Below are 20,170 nucleotides of genomic sequence, written 5' to 3' on the forward strand. Positions count from 1 at the left end.
GGGAGAGGAGCGAGGGAATGGGACAGTGTGGGGAGAGGAGAGAGGGAATGGGTCAGTGTGAGGAGAGGAGAGAGGGAATGGGACACAGTGGGAAGAGGAGAGAGGGAATGGGAGACTGGGGAGAGGAGAGAGGGAATGGGAGAATGCGGGGAGAGGGGAGAGGGAATGGGACAGTGTTCGGAGAGGAGATAGGGAATGGGACTGTGTGGGGAGAGGAGAGAGGGAATTTGACACTGTGGGGAGAGGAGCGAGGGAATGGGGCAGTGTGGGGAGATGAGCGAGGGAATGGGACAGTGTGGGGAGAGGAGAGAGGAAATGGGACAGTGTGGTGAGAGGAGGGAATAGGACACTGGGGAGAGGAGATAGGGGATGGAACATTGTGGGGCGAGGAGAGAGGGGATGGAACATTGTGGGGCAAGGAGAGAGCGAATGGGGCAGTGTGGGGAGTGGAGAGAGGGAATGGGTCAATGTGGGGAGAGGACAGAGGGAATGGGACACTGTGGGGAGAGGAGAGAGAGAATAGGACAGTGTGGGGAGAGGAGAGAGGGAATGGGACATTGTGGGGAGAGGAGAGAGGGAATGGGACAGTGTGGGGAAAGGAGAGAGGGAATGGGACTCTGTGGGCAGACGAGAGAGTGAATGGGAGACTGGGGAGAGGATAGAGGGAATGGGACAGTGTGGGGAGAGGAGAGAGTGAATTGGACACTGTGGGGAGAGGAGCGAGGGAATGGGACAGTGTGGGAGAGGAGAGAGGGAATAGGACAGCGTGCGGAGAGGAGAGAGGGAATGAGACCCTGTGGGGAGAGGAGAGATGGAATGGGACAGTGTGGGGAGAGGAGAGAGGGAATGAGACAGTGTGGGGAGAAGAGAGAGGGAATGGGACTGTGTGGGGAGAGGAGAGAGGGAATGGGACACTGTGGAGAGAGGAGAGAGGGAATGGGACACTGTGGGGAGAGGAGAGAGGGAATGGGACAGTGTGGGGAGAGGAGAGAGGGAACGGGACAGTGTTGGGAGAGGAGAGAGGGAATGGGACTGTGTGGGGAGAGGAGAGAGGGAATGGGACAGTGTGGGGAGAGGAGAGAGGGAATGGGACAGTGTGGGGAGAGGAGAGAGGGAATGGGACAGTATGGGGAGAGGAGAGAGGGAATGGAACACTGGGGAGAGGAGAGAGGGGATGGAACCTTGTGGGGTGAGGAGAGAGGGGATGGAACATTGTGGGGCGAGGATAGAGGGAATGGGGCAGTGTGGGGAGCGGAGAGAGGGAATGGGTCAGTATGGGGAGAGGAGAGAGGGATTGGGACAGTGTGGGTAGAGGAGAGAGGGAATGGGACACTGTGGGGAGAGGAGAGAGGGAATGGGAATCCTGTGGGGAGAGGAGAGGGGGAATCGGACATTGTGGGGAGAGGAGAGAGGGAATGGGCCACTGGGGAGAGGAGAGGGGGAATGGGACATTGTGGGGAGAGGAGAGAGGGAATGGGACACGAGGGAGAGGAGATAGGGAATGGAACAGTGTGTGCTGAGAAGAGAGGGAATGGTACAGTGTGGGGAGTGGAGGGAGGGAATGGGACAGTGTGTGGAGAGAGAGATGGAATGGGACAGTGTAGGGAGATGAGAGAGTGAATGGGACAGTGTGGGGAGAGGGGAGAGGGAATGGGACAGTGTGGGGAGAGGAGAGAGGTCATTTGACACTGTGGGGAGAGGAGAGAGGGAATTGGACAGTATGGGGAGAGGTGAGAGGGAATGGGATAGTGTGGGGAGAGGAGAGGGGGAATGGGACAGTGTGGGGAGAGGAGAGAGCGAATGGGACAGTGTGGTGAGAGGAGAGATAGAATGGGAAAGTGTGGCGAGAGGAGCGAGGGAATGGGACAGTGTGGTGAGAGGAGAGAGGCAATGGGACAATGTGGGGAGAGGAGAGAGAGAATGGGACAGTGTGTGGAGATGAGAGAGGGAATGGGAAACTGGGGACAGGAGAGAGGGAATGTGACAGTGTGGGGAGAGGAGAGAGGGAATGGGACCGTGTGGGGAGAGGAGAGAGGGAATGGGACAGTGTGGGGAGAGGAAAAAGGGAATGGGACAGTGTGGAGAAAGGAGAGAGGGAATGGGACAGTGTGGGAAGAGGACACAGGGAATGGGACAGTGTGGGGAGAGGAGGGGGCGAATGGGACAGTGTGGGGAGAGGAGAGAGGGAATGGGACAGTGTGGGGAGAGGAGAGAGGGAATGGGACAGTGTGGGGAGAGGAGAGAGGGAATGGGACAGTGTGGGGAGAGGAGAGAGGGAATGGGACAGTGTGGGGAGAGGAGAGAGGGAATGGGACAGTGTGGGGAGAGGAGAGAGGGAATGGGACAGTGTGGGGAGAGGAGAGAGGGAATGGGACAGTGTGGGGAGAGGAGAGAGGGAATGGGACACTGCAGAAAGCAGATGGGGAATGGTGCCCTATTCAGCCCCCCTTTCTCCCGGAACCCCGTTCCCCGACTCCTATTCCCTTGTCTCCCTCTCTGTCGAATTTACGAAACCGCCCATCCTCCGATTCCTGAGACCTCCCAATTATCGAGACCCCCCCTCAATTTCCGAGACCCCCCTCAATTTCCGAGACCCCCCCCAATTCCTGAGACCCCCAATTCCCGTGAACCCCACACTTACTGAGACCCCCACAATTTCTGAGGCCCCCCAATTCCCGAGACCCTCCTAATTCCCGAGATCCCCAATTCCTGAGACCCCCTCAAATCCCGAGACCTCCCAAGTCCCGAGACCCCCCAATTGCTGAGACCCCCCAATTCCGCAGACCCTCCAATTCCCGATGCCCCCAATTCCTGAGACCCCCAATTCCCAAGACCCCCTTAAGTCTCGAGACCCCCCCAATTCCTGAGACCCCCAATTCCTGAGTCCGCCAATTCCCGAGACCCCCACAATTCTTGAGACCCCCCAATTCCCGAGACACCCCAATTCCCGAGACACCCTCAAGTCCCGAGACACCCCAATTCCTGAAACCCCCAATTCCCGTGACCCCTAATTCCCTGGACGGTTCCGTCCTTCCACCCCGATTTCTGAACGCTGATTGGTCCTGAAAGACCACCCTTTCAGGGTTCTGCGGCGACAGCGGGATCAGGTGGCGACATCATGGGATGCGGGGGCGGGGGCAGGGGTCTGTGCTGCTGGGGTGAGAAATGTAAATCTCAAACGTCACTGAGGCTGCGGGTCGCAGCTCCCGGGAGATCCATGCACCATACCTGCACTGCACCGGGAGGTGCCTGAGCGAACAGTGAGTGCTGCTTACCCTAACTCTCACCTTTCTGCTTCCTTCACAGTCCAGCATTGCTGTCGTTTTTCACCAGTGTGGTCAAGATGACTCAGATTATGAGAGGAAGCGTGACTGTCTGCTTCCTCACGGCTGTGATGCTCACAGAGGTGAGAACAAACACATTCACAATCCAGCTTCTCCACCAAATACTTGCATACAGTGAGAAAAAGTCCTGCACTATACATATCTCATATTACATGTATGAGTTATGTTAAATATATATATTGCACATTAAGTGTGTATGAAGATTGCCGCAGAATTACAGATGAGGAAGACCATTTGGCCTATCGCAATTCTTCCAGCGAGAAAGGCCCTACATTTCCCACAATGCCTCATCCAATGGTTAAATGATTGCTGGGTTTTGCCTCCCCTCCTCTATCCATGTGTTGGTCACTCTCTGTTTGTGAACAAGAACTTCATGAAATCAGTCCTAAATTTATCTACTCCGAGTTTGACCCTGTGACCACGTCCTATTTTTACAAGTTACTTTAAAGTCATATTCCACATTCACCTTTCCCATTCCCTTAGCAATCTTATAACCTTCTATAAGGTCACCTCCCTTGTGTCTCACTGACCAGAACTGGACACAGTGCTCAAGGTGGATCTGACCAGAACTGGACACAGTGCTCAAGGTGGGTCTGACCAGAACTGGACACAGTGTTCAAGGTGGGTCTGACCAGAACTGGACACAGTGCTCAAGGTGGGTCTGACCAGATCTGGACACAGTGCTCAAGGTGGGTCTGACCATAACTGGACACAATGTTCAAGGTGGGTCAGACCAGAACTGGACACAGTGCTCAAGGTGGGTCTGACCAGAACTGGACACAGTGCTCAAGGTGGGTCTGACCAGAACTGGACACAGTGCTCAAGGTGGGTCTGACCAGAACTGGACACAGTGCTCAAGGTGGGTCTGACCAGAACTGGACACAGTGCTCAAGGTGGGTCTGACCAGAACTGGACACAGTGCTCAAGGTGGGTCTGACCAGAACTGGACACAGTGCTCAAGGTGGGTCTGACCAGACATGGACACAGTGCTCAAGGTGGGTCTGACCAGAACTGGACACAGTGCTCAAGGTGGGTCTGACCAGAAATGGACACAGTGCTCAAGGTGGGTCTGACCAGAACTGGACACAGTGCTCATGGTGGGTCTGACCAGAACTGGACACAGTGCTCAAGGTGGGTCTGACCAGAACTGGACACAGTGCTCAAGGTGGGTCTGAGCAGAACTGGACACAGTGTTCAAGGTGGGTCTGAGCAGAACTGGACACGGTGCTCAAGGTGGGTCTGAGCAGAACTGGACACAGTGTTCAAGGTGGGTCTGAGCAGAACTGGACACGGTGCTCAAGGTGGGTCTGAGCAGAACTGGACACAGTGTTCAAGGTGGGACTGACCAGAACTGGACACAGTGCTCAAGGTGGGTCTGACCAGAACTGGACACAGTGCTCAAGGTGGGTCTGACCAGAACTGGACACAGTGCTCAAGGTGGGTCTGACCAGAACTGGACACAGTGCTCAAGGTGGGTCTGACCAGAAATGGACACAGTGCTCAAGGTGGGTCTGACCAGAACTGGACACAGTGCTCAAGGTGTGTCTGACCAGAAATGGACACAGTGCTCAAGGTGGGTCTGACCAGAACTGGACACAGTGCTCAAGGTGGGTCTGACCAGAACTGGACACAGTGCTCAAGGTGGGTCTGACCAGAACTGGACACAGTGCTCAAGGTGGGTCTGACCAGAAATGGACACAGTGCTCAAGGTGGGTCTGACCAGAACTGGACACAGTGCTCAAGGTGGGTCTGACCAGAAATGGACACAGTGCTCAAGGTGGGTCTGACCAGAACTGGACACAGTGCTCGATGCAAGTCTGATTGATTGCTGCTCTGGTCGGCTGCAGTTGTAAATGTTGAGCATCAAATCTACTAAAACCCCAAGATCTCCATCAGCTTTATCTGCAGCCATTTCCACACTATTCATGGAGTATGTTTGTCACCCATTTTTCCTTCCTATGTGCAACACTTCTGCATTAAATTCCATCTGTCATCGCTGTTCTCACTTATACATTTTGTCCACCTCAGTCTGTAATTTCTCAGTTCCCTCCTTTGATTCCATTGGTCCTCCGAGCTTTGGGTCATCTGCAAATTTGCCCAGTTTACATTGTAAACTGTTCCCTCCGGTCCCTGGCGACGGCCTTTTGCCACTTGAAATGCCACGCATGCCCACCGGCCAGATAGCAAGTCCCGTGGGATCATGGCGGGAGTCTGACATACCGCATGAGGCCCAGAAGTTAAAATCTCTTCTTTCGTCATGCTGCTCGCCCTGGTTTCCCACAGACCGCACTCACGCCCCGAGTTTGAATCGGGACTCGAGTCATTGACCTTGCTCTTAACACTGGGCGAGTTTTGGGAGGGGGATAATGGTATGAGTTGAATACTCATGCGCTCCTCCAGAAATGAGGCCAGGGACATTTTAATTCCAGGACCTCTTTTATATCTGACTCCCAGATGGTTCCAGATGGGATGTCAGCAGCAAGCAATGCAAGATCATGTGTCCTGGAAGCCACCTACGTACACAAGGCGGGGTCAGCTTCCAGGGCCATCTTGCAGGTATCTCGTATTCAGGAAGGGGGATACAGTAGCCCCATTGCCTTGGCTTCCCACAGCACTTGTCTCCACATTATAACAAACCTGGTCAAGTTGTGCTGCTCCACAGCTTCAATCCTAAAGGTTCACTCTCATGCTCTGATGCTAGATTGGTCATCTAACTTACTGATTCTAATACTGTCCACTCCCTTCAAAAATCTACTCCCTTCTGTCACTTGTTCTCTTAAGGCCATAACTTACTTTCAGCTGCTGATTAACAGATATTTTTGCATCTTTAATGAGAGTGAGGAACTTAAAGTAATTAATATCAGTCGAGTAAAAGTACTTGAGAAATTAATGGGACTAAAATCAGACAAATCCCCTGGATCTGATGCCCTGCATCCTCGGGTTCTAAAAGAGGTGGTTGCAGAGAGAGTGGATGTATTGGTTGTGATCTTTCAAAATTCCCCAGATGCTGGAACGGTCCCAGCAGATTGGAAGGTTGCAAATGTAACACCATTCAAGAGAGGAGGGAGAGAGAAAACAGGGCAGTTAGCCTGACATCAGTAGTAGGGAAAATGCTAGAAATTGTTATTAGTGAAGTGGTAACAGGGCACTTAGAGAATCATAATATGATTAGGGAGAGTCAACATGGTTTTATGAAAGGGAAATAGTGTGTGACCAAGTTTTTTGAGGTTGTAACTAGCAGGGTAGATGTGGGGAAACCAGTGGATGGAGTGTATTTGTATTTTCAAAAGGGATTCGATAAGGTGTTACAGAAGCGGTTATTACCCAAGATTAGTGCTCATGGGATTGGGGGTAAGCGAAATTGGAATCCTCTTGGTCTGTATGACTCAATACCAAACTCCGCGATAGTTAGTGAGTGAATCATCAAATCAGCTGCTGCCGTATTTTCAGATTGACCTTGTTCTGCTTTAGTGTTGTGCAATATGAAATGGTTGTCTTTCTCACTGGAAGGCAACATGGCAGTGCCAAAAGCTATTTGAACAACGCAATGCAAAGGAACAAGAAGCAAACACCAAAACTGCACGACAGCTCAATACGGCTATTAAATTAAGTTAATAAAAATGCTTTTTCTTTCCAGTCAGCCCGTCAGCTGCAGACCACGCAGCAGCCTCAACATGGCGCAACAGCGAGAAAGACTCCATCACTGCGCCTGTCACGGACCAGAATATTGTTAGCGCAATATGAGTGCTACTTAAAATTCATCCGGGACCCTTCACATGAAACAAAAGGTATGCACACAGTCATTAATCAACCTCACAACAGCGAACACCATCGTTGAGATCTGTTATTTGAATACAGTATGTCTTTGTAAATATATTATAGGAGAGACATTCATTCAGTGGATTATCACACTGTCCTGTCACACTCTGGGACTGGGTAGAGTGGGCTATCACACTGTCCTTTCACACTCTGGGACTGGGTACAGTGGGTTTTCACACTGTCCTTTCACACTCTGGGATTGGGTACAGTGGGTTTTCACACTGTCCTTTCACACTCTGGGACTGGTGCAGTGGGTTATCACACTGTCCTTTCACACTCTGGGACGGGATACAGTGGGTTATCACACTGTCCTTTCACACTCTGGGACTGGGTACAGTGTGTTATCACACTGTCCTTTCACACTCTGGGACTGGATACAGTGGGTTATCACACTGCCCTTTCACACTCTGGGACTGGGTACAGTGGGTTATCACACTGTCCTTTAACACTCTGGGACTGGGTACAGTGGGTTATCACACTGTCCTTTCACACTCTGGGACTGAGTGGTACAATGGGTTATCACACTGTCCTTTCACACTCTGCGACTGGGTACAGTGGGTTATCACACTGTCCTTTCACACTCTGGGACGGGATACAGTGGGTTATCACACTGTCCTTTCACACTCTGGGACTGGGTACAGTGTATTATCACACTGTCCTTTCACACTCTGGGACTGAGTGGTACAGGGGGTTATCACTGTCCTTTCACACTCTGGGACTGGGTACAGTGGGTTATCACACTGTCCTTTCACACTCTGGGACGGGATACAGTGGGTTATCACACTGTCCTTTCACACTCTGGAACTGGGTACAGTGTGTTATCACACTGTCCTTTCACACTCTGGGACTGGATACAGTGGGTTATCACACTGCCCTTTCACACTCTGGGACTGGGTACAGTGGGTTATCACACTGTCCTTTAACACTCTGGGACTGGGTACAGTGGGTTTGCACACTGTCCTTTCACACTCTGGGACTGAGTGGTACAATGGGTTATCACACTGTCCTTTCACACTCTGCGACTGGGTACAGTGGGTTATCACACTGTCCTTTCACACTCTGGGACGGGATACAGTGGGTTATCACACTGTCCTTTCACACTCTGGGACTGGGTACAGTGTATTATCACACTGTCCTTTCACACTCTGGGACTGAGTGGTACAGGGGGTTATCACTGTCCTTTCACACTCTGGGACTGGGTACAGTGGGTTATCACACTGTCCTTTCACACTCTGGGACAGGATACAGTGGGTTATCACACTGCCCTTTCGCACTCTGGGACTGGGTACAGTGGGTTATCACACTGTCCTTTAACACTCTGGGACTGGGTACAGTGGGTTATCACACTGTCCTTTCACACTCTGGGACTGAGTGGTACAATGGGTTATCACACTGTCCTTTCACACTCTGCGACTGGGTACAGTGGGTTATCACACTGTCCTTTCACACTCTGGGACGGGATACAGTGGGTTATCACACTGTCCTTTCACACTCTGGGACTGGGTACAGTGTATTATCACACTGTCCTTTCACACTCTGGGACTGAGTGGTACAGGGGGTTATCACTGTCCTTTCACACTCTGGGACTGGGTACAGTGGGTTATCACACTGTCCTTTCACACTCTGGGACGGGATACAGTGGGTTATCACACTGTCCTTTCACACTCTGGGACTGGGTACAGTGTGTTATCACACTGTCCTTTCACACTCTGGGACTGGGTGGTGCAGTGGGTTATCACACTGTACTTTCAAGCTCTGGGACGGTGCACAGCGGGTTAGAAACATAGAAACATAGAAAATAGGTGCAGGAGTAGGCCATTCGGCCCTTCTAGCCTGCACCACCATTCAATGAGTTCATGGCTGAACATTCAACTTCAGTACCCCATTCCTGCTTTCTCGCCATACCACTTGATCCCCCTAGTAGTAAGGACTTCATCGAACTCCCTTTTGAATATATTTAGTGAATTGGCCTCAACAACTTTCTGTGGTAGAGAATTCCACAGGTTCACCACTCTCTGGGTGAAGAGGTTTCTCCTCATCTCAGTCCTAAATGGCTTACCCCTTATCCTGAGACTGTGACCCCTGGTTCTGGACTTCCCCAACATTGGGAACATTCTTCCTGCATCCAACCTGTCTAAACCCGTCAGAATTTTAAACGTTTCTATGAGGTCCCCTCTCATTCTTCTGAACTCCAGTGAATACAAGCCCAGTTGATCCAGTCTTTCTTGATAGATCAGTCTGGTGAACCTTCGCTGCACTCCCTCAATAGCAAGAATGTCCTTCCTCAAGTTAGGAGACCAAAACTGTACACAATACTCCAGGTGTGGCCTCACCAGGGCCCTGTACAACTGTAGCAACACCTCCCTGCCCCTGTACTCAAATCCCCTCGCTATGAAGGCCAACATGCCATTTGCTTTCTTAACCGCCTGCTGTACCTGCATGCCAACCTTCAATGACTGATGTACCATGACACCCAGGTCTCGTTGCACCTCCCCTTTTCCTAATCTGTCACCATTCAGATAATAGTCTGTGTCTCTGTTTTTACCACCAAAGTGGATAACCTCACATTTATCCACATTATACTTCATCTGCCATGCATTTGCCCACTCACCTAACCTATCCAATTCGCTCTGCAGCCTCACAGCATCCTCCTCGCAGCTCGCACTGCCACCCAACTTAGTGTCATCCGCAAATTTGGAGATACTACATTTAATCCCCTCGTCTAAATCATTAATGTACAATGTAAACAGCTGGGGCCCCAGCACAGAACCTTGCGGTACCCCACTAGTCACTGCCTGCCATTCTAAAAAGTACCCATTTACTCCTACTCTTTGCTTCCTGTCTGACAACCAGCTATCAATCCATGTCAGCACACTACCCCCAATCCCATGTGCTTTAACTTTGCACATTAATCTCTTGTGGGACCTTGTTGAAAGCCTTGTAAAAGTCCAAATATACCACATCAACTGGTTCTCCCTTGGCCACTCTACTGGAAACATCCTCAAAAAATTCCAGAAGATTTGTCAAGCATGATTTCCCTTTCACAAATCCATGCTGACTTGGACCTATCATGTCACCTCTTTCCAAATGCACTGCTATGACATCCTAAATAATTGATTCCATCATTTTACCCACGACTGAGGTCAGGCTGACCGGTCTGTAATTCCCTGTTTTCTCTCTCCCTCCTTTTTTAAAAAGTGGGGTTACATTGGCTACCCTCCACTCGATAGGAACTGATCCAGAGTCAATGGAATGTTGGAAAATGACTGTCAATGCATTCGCTATTTCCAAGGCCACCTCCTTAAGTACTCTGGGATGCAGTCCATCAGGCCCTGGGGATTTATCGGCCTTCAGTCCCATCAATTTCCCCAACACAATTTCCCGACTAATAAGGATTTCCCTCAGTTCCTCCTCCTTACTAGACCCTCTGACCCCTTTTATATCCGGAAGGTTGTTTGTGTCCTCCTTAGTGAATACCGAACCAAAGTACTTGTTCAATTGGTCTGCCATTTCTTTGTTCCCCGTTATGACTTCCCCTGATTCTGACTGCAGGGGACCTACGTTTGTCTTTACTAACCTTTTTCTCTTCACATATCTATAGAAACTTTTGCAATCCATCTTAATGTTCCCTGCAAGCTTCTTCTCGTACTCCATTTTCCCTGCCGTAATCAAACCCTTTGTCCTCCTCTGCTGAGATCTAAATTTCTCCCAGTCCCCAGGTTCGCTGCTATTTCTGGCCAATTTGTATGCCACTTCCTTGGCTTTAATACTATCCCTGATTTCCCTTGATAGCCACGGTTGAGTCGCCTTCCCTTTTTTATTTTTACGCCAGACAGGGATGTATAATTGTTGTAGTTCCTCCATGCGGTCTCTAAATGTCTGCCATTGCCCATCCACAGTCAACCCCTTAAGTATCATTCGCCAATCTATCCAAGCCAATTCATGCCTCATACCTTCAAAGTTACCCTTCTTTAAGTTCTGGACCATGGTCTCTGAATTAACTGTTTCATTCTCCATCCTAATGCAGAATTCCACCATATTATGGTCACTCTTCCCCAAGGGGCCTCGCACAACGAGATTGCTAATTAATCCTCTCTCATTACACTACACCCAGTCTAAGATGGCCTCCCCCCTAGTTGGTTCCTCGACATATTGGTCGAGAAAACCATCCCTTATGCACTCCAGGAAATCCTCCTCCACCGTATTGCTTCCAGTTTGGCTCACCCAATCTATGTGCATATTAAAGTCACCCATTATAACTGCTGCACCTTTATTGCATGCACCCCTAATTTCCTGTTTGATGTCCTCCCCAACATTACTACTACTGTTTGGAGGTCTGTACACAACTCCCACTAACGTTTTTTGACCTTTGGTGTTCTGCAGCTCTCCCCATATAGATTCCACCTCATCCAAACTAATGTCCTTCCTAACTATTGCATTAATCTCCTCCTTAACCAGCAATGCTACCCCACCTCCTTTTCCTTTTATTCTATCTTTCCTGAATGTTGGATACCCCTGGATGTTGAGTTCCCAGCCCTGATCATCCTGGAGCCACGTCTCCGTAATCCCAATCACATCATATTTGTTAACATCTATTTGCACAGTTAATTCATCCACCTTATTACGGATACTCCTTGCATTAAGACACAAAGCCTTCAGGCTTGTTTTTTTAACATGCTTTGTCCTTTTAGAATTTTGCTGTAGAGTGGCCCTTTTTGTTCTTTGCCTTGGGTTTCTCTGCCCTCCACTTTTCCTCATCTCCTTTTTGTCTTTTGCTTTTGTCTCCTTTTTATTTCCCTCTGTTTCCCTGCATTGGTTCCCATCCCCCTGCCATATTAGTTTAACTCCTCCCCAACAGCACTAGCAAACTTTCTCCCCAGGACATTGGTTCCGGTCCTGCCCAGGTGCAGACCGTCCGGTTTGTACTGGTCCCACCTCCCCCAGAACCGGTTCCAATGCCCCAGGAATTTGAATCCCTCCCTGCTGCACTACTGCTCAAGCCATGTATTCATCTGAGCTATCCTGCGATTCCTACTCTGACTATCATGTGGCACTGGTAGCAATCCCAAGATTACTACTTTTGAGGTCCTACTTTTTAATTTAGCTCCTAGCTCCTTAAATTTGTTTCGTAGGACCTCATCCCTTTTTTTTTTACCTATGTCGTTGGTACCAATGTGCACCACGACAACTGGCTGTTCTCCCTCCGTTTTTAGAATGTCTTGCACCCGCTCTGAGACATCCTTGACCCTTGCACCAGGGAGACAACATACCATGCAGGAGTCTCGGTTGCGGCTGCAGAAACGCCCATCTATTCCCCTCACAATTGAATCCCCTATCACTATCGCTCTCCCACTTATTTTCCTGCCCTCCTGTGCAACAGAGCCAGCCACGGTGCCATGAACTTGGCTGCTGCTGCCCTCCCCTGATGAGTCATCCCCCCCCAACAGCACTCAAAGCGGTGTATCTGTTTTGCAGGGGGATGACCACAGGGGACCCCTGCACTACCTTCCTTGCACTACTCTTCCTGCTGATCTTCCATTCCCTAGCTGGCTGTGGACCCTTCTCCTGCGGAAAGACCAACTCGCTACACGTGCTACACACGTCGTTCTCAGCATCGTGAATGCTCCAGAGTGAATCTACCCTCAACTCCAATTCCGCAACGCGGTCCGTCAGGAGCTGGAGGCGGATACACTTCCCGCACACGTAGTCGTCAGGGACACCGAGAGCGTCACTGAGTTCCCACATGGTACAGGAGGAGCATATCACCTGATCGAGCTCTCCTGCCATGACTTAACCCTTAGATACACTTAAATTGGCAACAATGTTAAAAGTTACTGACTGTTATAGAAGAGAAAAAAGAAAACAACTCACCAATCCAGCCAATCACTTAGCCCCTTGGCTGTGACGTCACCTTTCTGTTTCTTTCTACTTCTTTTTTGCCTTCTCCCTGTAGCTGCACAAGTACGCCTCTTGCCGACCCCGGACTCGCGCTACTCAGAGCTCCCACCTCCTCGACTGACTGCTCGAACTGCTCGACTCCCGCTGGCCTTTATAGGCCTCTTGCCGACCCCGGACTCGCGCTGCTCAGAGCTCCCACCTCCTCGACTGACTGCTCGAACTGCTCAACTCCCGCTGGCCTTTATAGGCCTCTTGCCGACCCCGGACTCGCGCTGCTCCGAGCTCCCACCTCCTCGACTGGCTGCTCGACTCCCGCTGGCCTTTATAGGCCTCTTGCCGACCCCGGACTCACGCTGCTCCGAGCTCCCGCCTCCTCGACTGACTGCTCGAACTGCTCAACTCCCGCTGGCATTTATAGGCCTCTTGCCGACCCCGGACTCGCGCTGCTCCGAGCTCCCACCTCCTCGACTGGCTGCTCGACTCCCGCTGGCCTTTATAGGCCTCTTGCCGACCCCGGACTCACGCTGCTCCGAGCTCCCGCCTCCTCGAATGACTGCTCGAACTGCTCAACTCCCGCTGGCCTTTATAGGCCTCTTGCCGACCCCGGACACGCGCTGCTCAGAGCTCCCACCTCCTCGACTGGCTGCTCGAACTTCACAACTCCCGCTGGCCTTTATAGGCCTCTCGCCGACCCCGGACATGCGCTGCTCAGAGCTCCCACCTCCTCGACTGGCTGCTCGAACTGCTCAACTCCCGCTGGCCTTTATAGGCCTCTCGCCGACCCCGGACATGCGCTGCTCAGAGCTCCGGCCTCCTCGACTGACTGCTCGAACTGCTCAACTCCCGCTGGCCTTTATAGGCCTCTCGCCGACCCCGGACACGCGCTGCTCAGAGCTCCCACCTCCTCGACTGACCTTCCACACTCTGGGACTGGGTGGTACAGTGGGTTATTAGACTGTCCTTTCACACTCTGGGACTGGGTGAGGTATCACACTGTCCTTTCACACTGTGGGATTGCATACAGTGGGTTATCACACTGTCCTTTCACACTGTGGGACTGCGTACAGTGGGTTATCACACTGTCCTTTCACACTCTGGGACTGGGTGGGGTATCACACTGTCCTTTCACACTCTGGGACTGGGTGGCACAGTGGGTTATCACACTGTCCTTTCACACTCTGGTACTGTGTACAGTGGGTTATCACACTGTCCTTTCACACTCTGGGACTGGGTGGGGTATCACACTGTCCTTTCACACTGTGGGACTGCGTACAGTGGGTTTTCGCACTGTCCTTTCACACTCTGGGACTGGGTGGGGTATCACACTGTCCTTTCACACTCTGGGACTGGGTGGCACAGTGGGTTATCACACTGTCCTTTCACACTCTGGCACTGGGTACAGTGGGTTAGCACACTGTCCTTTCACACTCTGGGACTGGGGACAGTGGGTTATCACACTGTCCTTTCACACTCAGGGATTTGGTGGTCCAGTGGGTTGTCACACTGTCCTTTCACACTCTGGTACTGTGTACAGTGGGTTTTCGCACTGTCCTTTCACACTCTGGGACTGGGTGGGGTATCACACCTCCTTTCACACTCTGGGACTGGGTGGCACAGTGGGTTATCACACTGTCCTTTCACACTCTGGCACTGGGTACAGTGGGTTAGCACACTGTCCTGTCACACTCTGGGACTGGGGACAGTGGGTTATCACACTGTCCTTTCACACTCAGGGATTTGGTGGTCCAGTGGGTTATCACACTGTCCTTTCACACTCTGGTACTGTGTACAGTGGGTTATCACACTGTCCTTTTACACTGTGGGACTGCGTACAGTGGGTTATCACACTGTCCTTTCACACTCTGGGACTGGCTACAGTGGGTTATCACACTGTCCTTTCACACTCTGCGACTGGGTGGTACAGTGGCTTATCAGACTGTTCTTTCGCACTCTGGGACTGGGTGGTACAGTGGGTTATCACACTGTCCTTTCACACTCTGGGACTGGGTACAGTGGGTTATCACACTGTCCTTTCACACTCTGGGACAGGGTGGTACATTGGGTTATCACACTGTCCTTTCACACTCTGCGACTGGGTACAGTGGGTTATCACACTGTACTTTCACACACTGGGACTGGGTGGTACATTGGGTTTTCACACTGTGCTATCACATTCTGTGACTGGGTGGCACAGTGGGTTATCACACTGTCCTTTCACACTCTGGGACTGGGTGCAGTGGGTTATCACACTCTCCTTTCACACACTGGGACTGCATACAGTGGGATATCACACTGTCCTTTCACGCTCTGGGACTGCGTACAGTGGGTTATCACACTGTCCTTTCACACTCTGGGACTGCGTAAAGTGGGTTATCACCCTGTCCTTTCACACTCTGCGACTGGTTGGTACAGTGGGTTATCACACTGTGCTTTCACACTCTGGAACAAGGTACAGTGGATTTTCATACTGTCCTTTCACACTCTGGGATTGGGTACAGTGTGTTATCACACTGTCCTTTCACACTCTGGGGCTCTGTACAGTGGGTTATCACACTGTCCCTTCACATTCTGGACTGGGTGGTACAGTGGGTTTTCACACTGTCCTTTCACACTCTGGGACTGGGTACAGTGGGTAATCACACTGTCCTTTCACACCCTGGGACTGGGTACAGTGGGTTATCACACTGTCCTTTCACACTCTGGGACTGGATGCAGTGGGTTATCACCCTGTCCTTTCACACTCTGGCACTGGGTACAGTGGGTTAGCACACTGTCCTTTCACACTCTGGGACTGGGGACAGTGGGTTATCACACTGTCCTTTCACACTCAGGGATTTGGTGGTCCAGTGGGTTATCACACTGTCCTTTCACACTCTGGTACTGTTTACAGTGGGTTATCACACTGTCCTTTCACACTCTGGGACTGGGTGGTACAGTGGGTTATCACACCTCCTTTCACACTCTGGGACTGGGTGGTACAGGGGATTATCACTCTGTCCTATCACACTCTGGAACTAGGTACAGTGGATTTTCATACTGTCCTTTCACACTCTGGGATTGGATACAGGGTGTTATCACACTGTCCTTTCACACTCTGGGGCTGGGTACAGTAAGTTATCACACTGTCCCTTCAAACTCTGGACTGGGTGGTACAGTGGGTTATCATACTGTCCTTTCACACTCTGGGACTGGGTACAGTGGGTTATCACACTGTCCTTTCACACTCTGGGACTGGATGCAGTGGGTTATCACCCTGTCCTTTCACACTCTGGGACTGGGTGGTACGGGGGGTTATCACACTGTCCTTTCACACTCTGGGACTGGGTACAGTCGGATATCAAACTGTCCTTTCACACTCTGGGACTGGGTGCAGTGGGTTATCACACTCTCCTTTCACACACTGGGACTGCATGCAGTGGGATATCACACTGTCCTTTCACACTCTGGAACTGGGTGGTACAGTGGGTTATCACACTGTCCTTTCACACTCTGGGACTGAGTGGTGCAGTGGGTTATCACACTGTCCGTTCACACTCTGGGACGGGTTACAGTGGGTTACCACACTGTCCTTTCACACTCTGGGACTGGGTACAGTGTGTTATCACACTGTCCTTTCACACTCTGGGACTGGGTACAGTGGGTTATCACACTGTCCTTTCGCACTCTGGGACTGGGTACAGTGGGTTATCACACTGTCCTTTCACACTCTGGGACTGGGTACAGTGGGTTTTCACACTGTCCTTTCACACTCTGGGACTGGGTGCAGTGGGTTATCACACTGTCCTTTCACACTCTGGGACGGGTTACAGTGGGTTACCACACTGTCCTTTCACACTCTGGGACTGGGTACAGTGGGTTATCACACTGTCCTTTCGCACTCTGGGACTGGGTACAGTGGGTTATCACACTGTCCTTTAACACTCTGGGACTGGGTACAGTGGGTTATCACACTGTCCTTTCACACTCTGGGACTGTATACAGTGGGTTATCACACTGTCCTTTCACACTCTGGGACTGAGTGGCACAATGGGTTATCACCCTGTCCTTTCACACTCTGCGACTGGGTACAGTGGGTTATCACACTGTCCTTTCACACTCTGGGACGGGATACAGTGGGTTATCACACTGTCCTTTCACACTCTGGGACTGGATACAGTGGGTTATTACACTGTCCCTTCACACTCTGGGACTGGGTACAGTGTATTATCACACTGTCCTTTCACACTCTGGGACTGAGTGGTACAGGGGGTTATCACTGTCCTTTCACACTCTGGGACTGGGTGCAGTCGGTTATCACACTGTCCTTTCACACTCTGGGACGGGATACAGTGGGTTATCACACTGCCCTTTCACACTCTGGGACTGGGTACAGTGTGTTATCACACTGTCCTTTCACACTCTGGGACTGGGTGGTACAGTGGGTTATCACACTGTCCTTTCACACTCTGGAACTAGGTACAGTGGATTTTCATACTGTCCTTTCACACTCTGGGATTGGGTACAGTGTGTTATCACACTGTCCTTTCACACTCTGGGGCTCTGTACAGTGGGTTATCACACTGTCCTTTCACACTCTGGAACTAGGTACAGTGGATTTTCATACTGTCCTTTCACACTCTGGGATTGGGTACAGTGAGTTATCACACTGTCCCTTCACATTCTGGACTGGGTGGTACAGTGGGTTTTCACACTGTCCTTTCACACTCTGGGACTGGGTACAGTGGGTAATCACACTGTCCTTTCACACCCTGGGACTGGGTACAGTGGGTTATCACACTGTCCTTTCACACTCTGCGACTGGCTACAGTGGGTTATCACACTGTCCTTTCACACTCTGGGACTGGGTGGTACAGGGGATTATCACACTGTCCTTTCACACTCTGGGACTGGATACAGTGGGTTATCACACTGCCCTTTCACACTCTGGGACTGGGTACAGTGGGTTATCACACTGTCCTTTCGCACTCTGGGACTGGGTACAGTGGGTTATCACACTGTCCTTTCACACTCTGGTGCTGGGTACAGTGGGTTATCACACTGTCCTTTCACACTCTGGGACTGGATGCAGTGGGTTATCACACTGTCCTTTCACACTCTGGGACTGGGTACAGTCGGATATCAAACTGTCCTTTCACACTCTGGAACTGGGTGCAGTGGGTTATCACACTCTCCTTTCACACACTGGGACTGCATACAGTGGGATATCACACTGTCCTTTCACGCTCTGGGACTGCGTACAGTGGGTTATCACCCTGTCCTATCACACTCTGGGAATAGGTGGTACAGTGGGTTATCACACTGTCCTTTCACACTCTGGGACTGGGTGGTACAGTGGGTTATCACACAGTCCTTTCACACTCTGGGGCTGGGTAGAGTAAGTTATCACTGTCCCTTCACACTCTGGACTGGGTGGTACAGTGGGTTTTCACACTGTCCTTTCACACTCTGGGACTGGGTACAGTGGGTTATCACACTGTCCTTTCACACTCTGGGATTGGATGCAGTGGGTTATCACCCTGTCCTTTCGCACTCTGGGACTGGGTGGTACGGGGGGTTATCACACTGTCCTTTCACACTCTGGGACTGGGTACAGTCGGATATCAAACTGTCCTTTCACACTCTGGGACTGGGTGCAGTGGGTTATCACACTCTCCTTTCACACACTGGGACTGCATACAGTGGGATATCACACTGTCCTTTCACGCTCTGGGACTGCGTACAGTGGGTGATCACCCTGACCTTTCACACTCTGGGACTGGGTACAGTGGGTTATCACACAGTCCTTTCACACTCTGGGGCTGGGTAGAGTAAGTTATCACACTGTCCCTTCACACTCTGGACTGGGTGGTACAATGGGTTTTCACACTGTCCTTTCACACTCTGGGACTGGGTACAGTGGGTTTTCACACTGTCCTTTCACACTCTGGGACTGGGTGCAGTGGGTTATCACACTGTCCTTTCACACTCTGGGACGGGATACAGTGGGTTACCACACTGTCCTTTCACACTCTGGGACTGGGTACAGTGTGTTATCACACTGTCCTTTCACACTCTGGGACTGGATACAGTGGGTTATCACACTGCCCTTTCACACTCTGGGACTGGGTACAGTGGGTTATCACACTGTCCTTTCGCACTCTGGGACTGTGTACAGTGGGTTATCACACTGTCCTTTCACACTCTGGGACTGAGTGGTACAATGGGTTATCACCCTGTCCTTTCACACTCTGCGACTGGGTACAGTGGGTTATCACACTGTCCTTTCACACTCTGGGACGGGATACAGTGGGTTATCACACTGTCCTTTCACACTCTGGGACTGGGTACAGTGTGTTATCACACTGTCCTTTCACACTCTGGGACTGGATACAGTGGGTTATTACACTGTCCCTTCACACTCTGGGACTGGGTACAGTGTATTATCACACTGTCCTTTCACACTCTGGGACTGAGTGGTACAGGGGGTTATCACTGTCCTTTCACACTCTGGGACTGGGTACAGTCGTTTATCACACTGTCCTTTCACACTCTGGGACGGGATACAGTGGGTTATCACATTGCCCTTTCACACTCTGGGACTGGGTACAGTGTGTTATCACACTGTCCTTTCACACTCTGGGACTCGGTGGTACAGTGGGTTATCACACTGTCCTTTCACACTCTGGGACTGGGTGGGGTATCACACTGTCCTTTCACACTCTGGGACGGGATACAGTGGGTTATCACATTGCCCTTTCACACTCTGGGACTGCGTAAAGTGTGTTATCACCCTGTCCTTTCACACTCTGGGACTGGGTGGTACAGTGGGTTATCACACTGTGCTTTCACACTCTGGAACTAGGTACAGTGGATTTTCATACTGTCCTTTCACACTCTGGGATTGGGTACAGTGTGTTATCACACTGTCCTTTCACACTCTGGGGCTCTGTACAGTGGGTTATCACACTGTCCCTTCACACCCTGGGACTGCGTACAGTGGGTTATCTCACTGTCCTTTCACACTCTGGGACTGCGTAAAGTGTGTTATCACCCTGTCCTTTCACACTCTGGACTGGGTGGTACAGTGGGTTTTCACACTGTCCTTTCACACTCTGGGACTGGGTACAGTG

The 20,170-nt window shown here is 51.1% G+C and overlaps 1 protein-coding gene across 1 annotated transcript in view; it reads left to right on the top strand.

Annotated features, from left to right (window-relative positions):
* The window catches only part of LOC139240805 (calcitonin gene-related peptide type 1 receptor-like), a 457,522-nt gene that overhangs the window by 176,404 nt on the left and 260,948 nt on the right, over positions 1-20,170 (top strand). The window contains exons 2-3 of the mRNA XM_070869283.1: positions 3,307-3,406; positions 6,982-7,132. Coding sequence (XP_070725384.1) covers positions 3,307-3,406; positions 6,982-7,132 — 251 coding nt within the window. The remainder of the gene's footprint in view (positions 1-3,306; positions 3,407-6,981; positions 7,133-20,170) is intronic.

Source organism: Pristiophorus japonicus, chromosome X (assembly GCF_044704955.1).
Source record: "Pristiophorus japonicus isolate sPriJap1 chromosome X, sPriJap1.hap1, whole genome shotgun sequence".
NCBI lineage: Eukaryota > Metazoa > Chordata > Chondrichthyes > Pristiophoridae > Pristiophorus > Pristiophorus japonicus.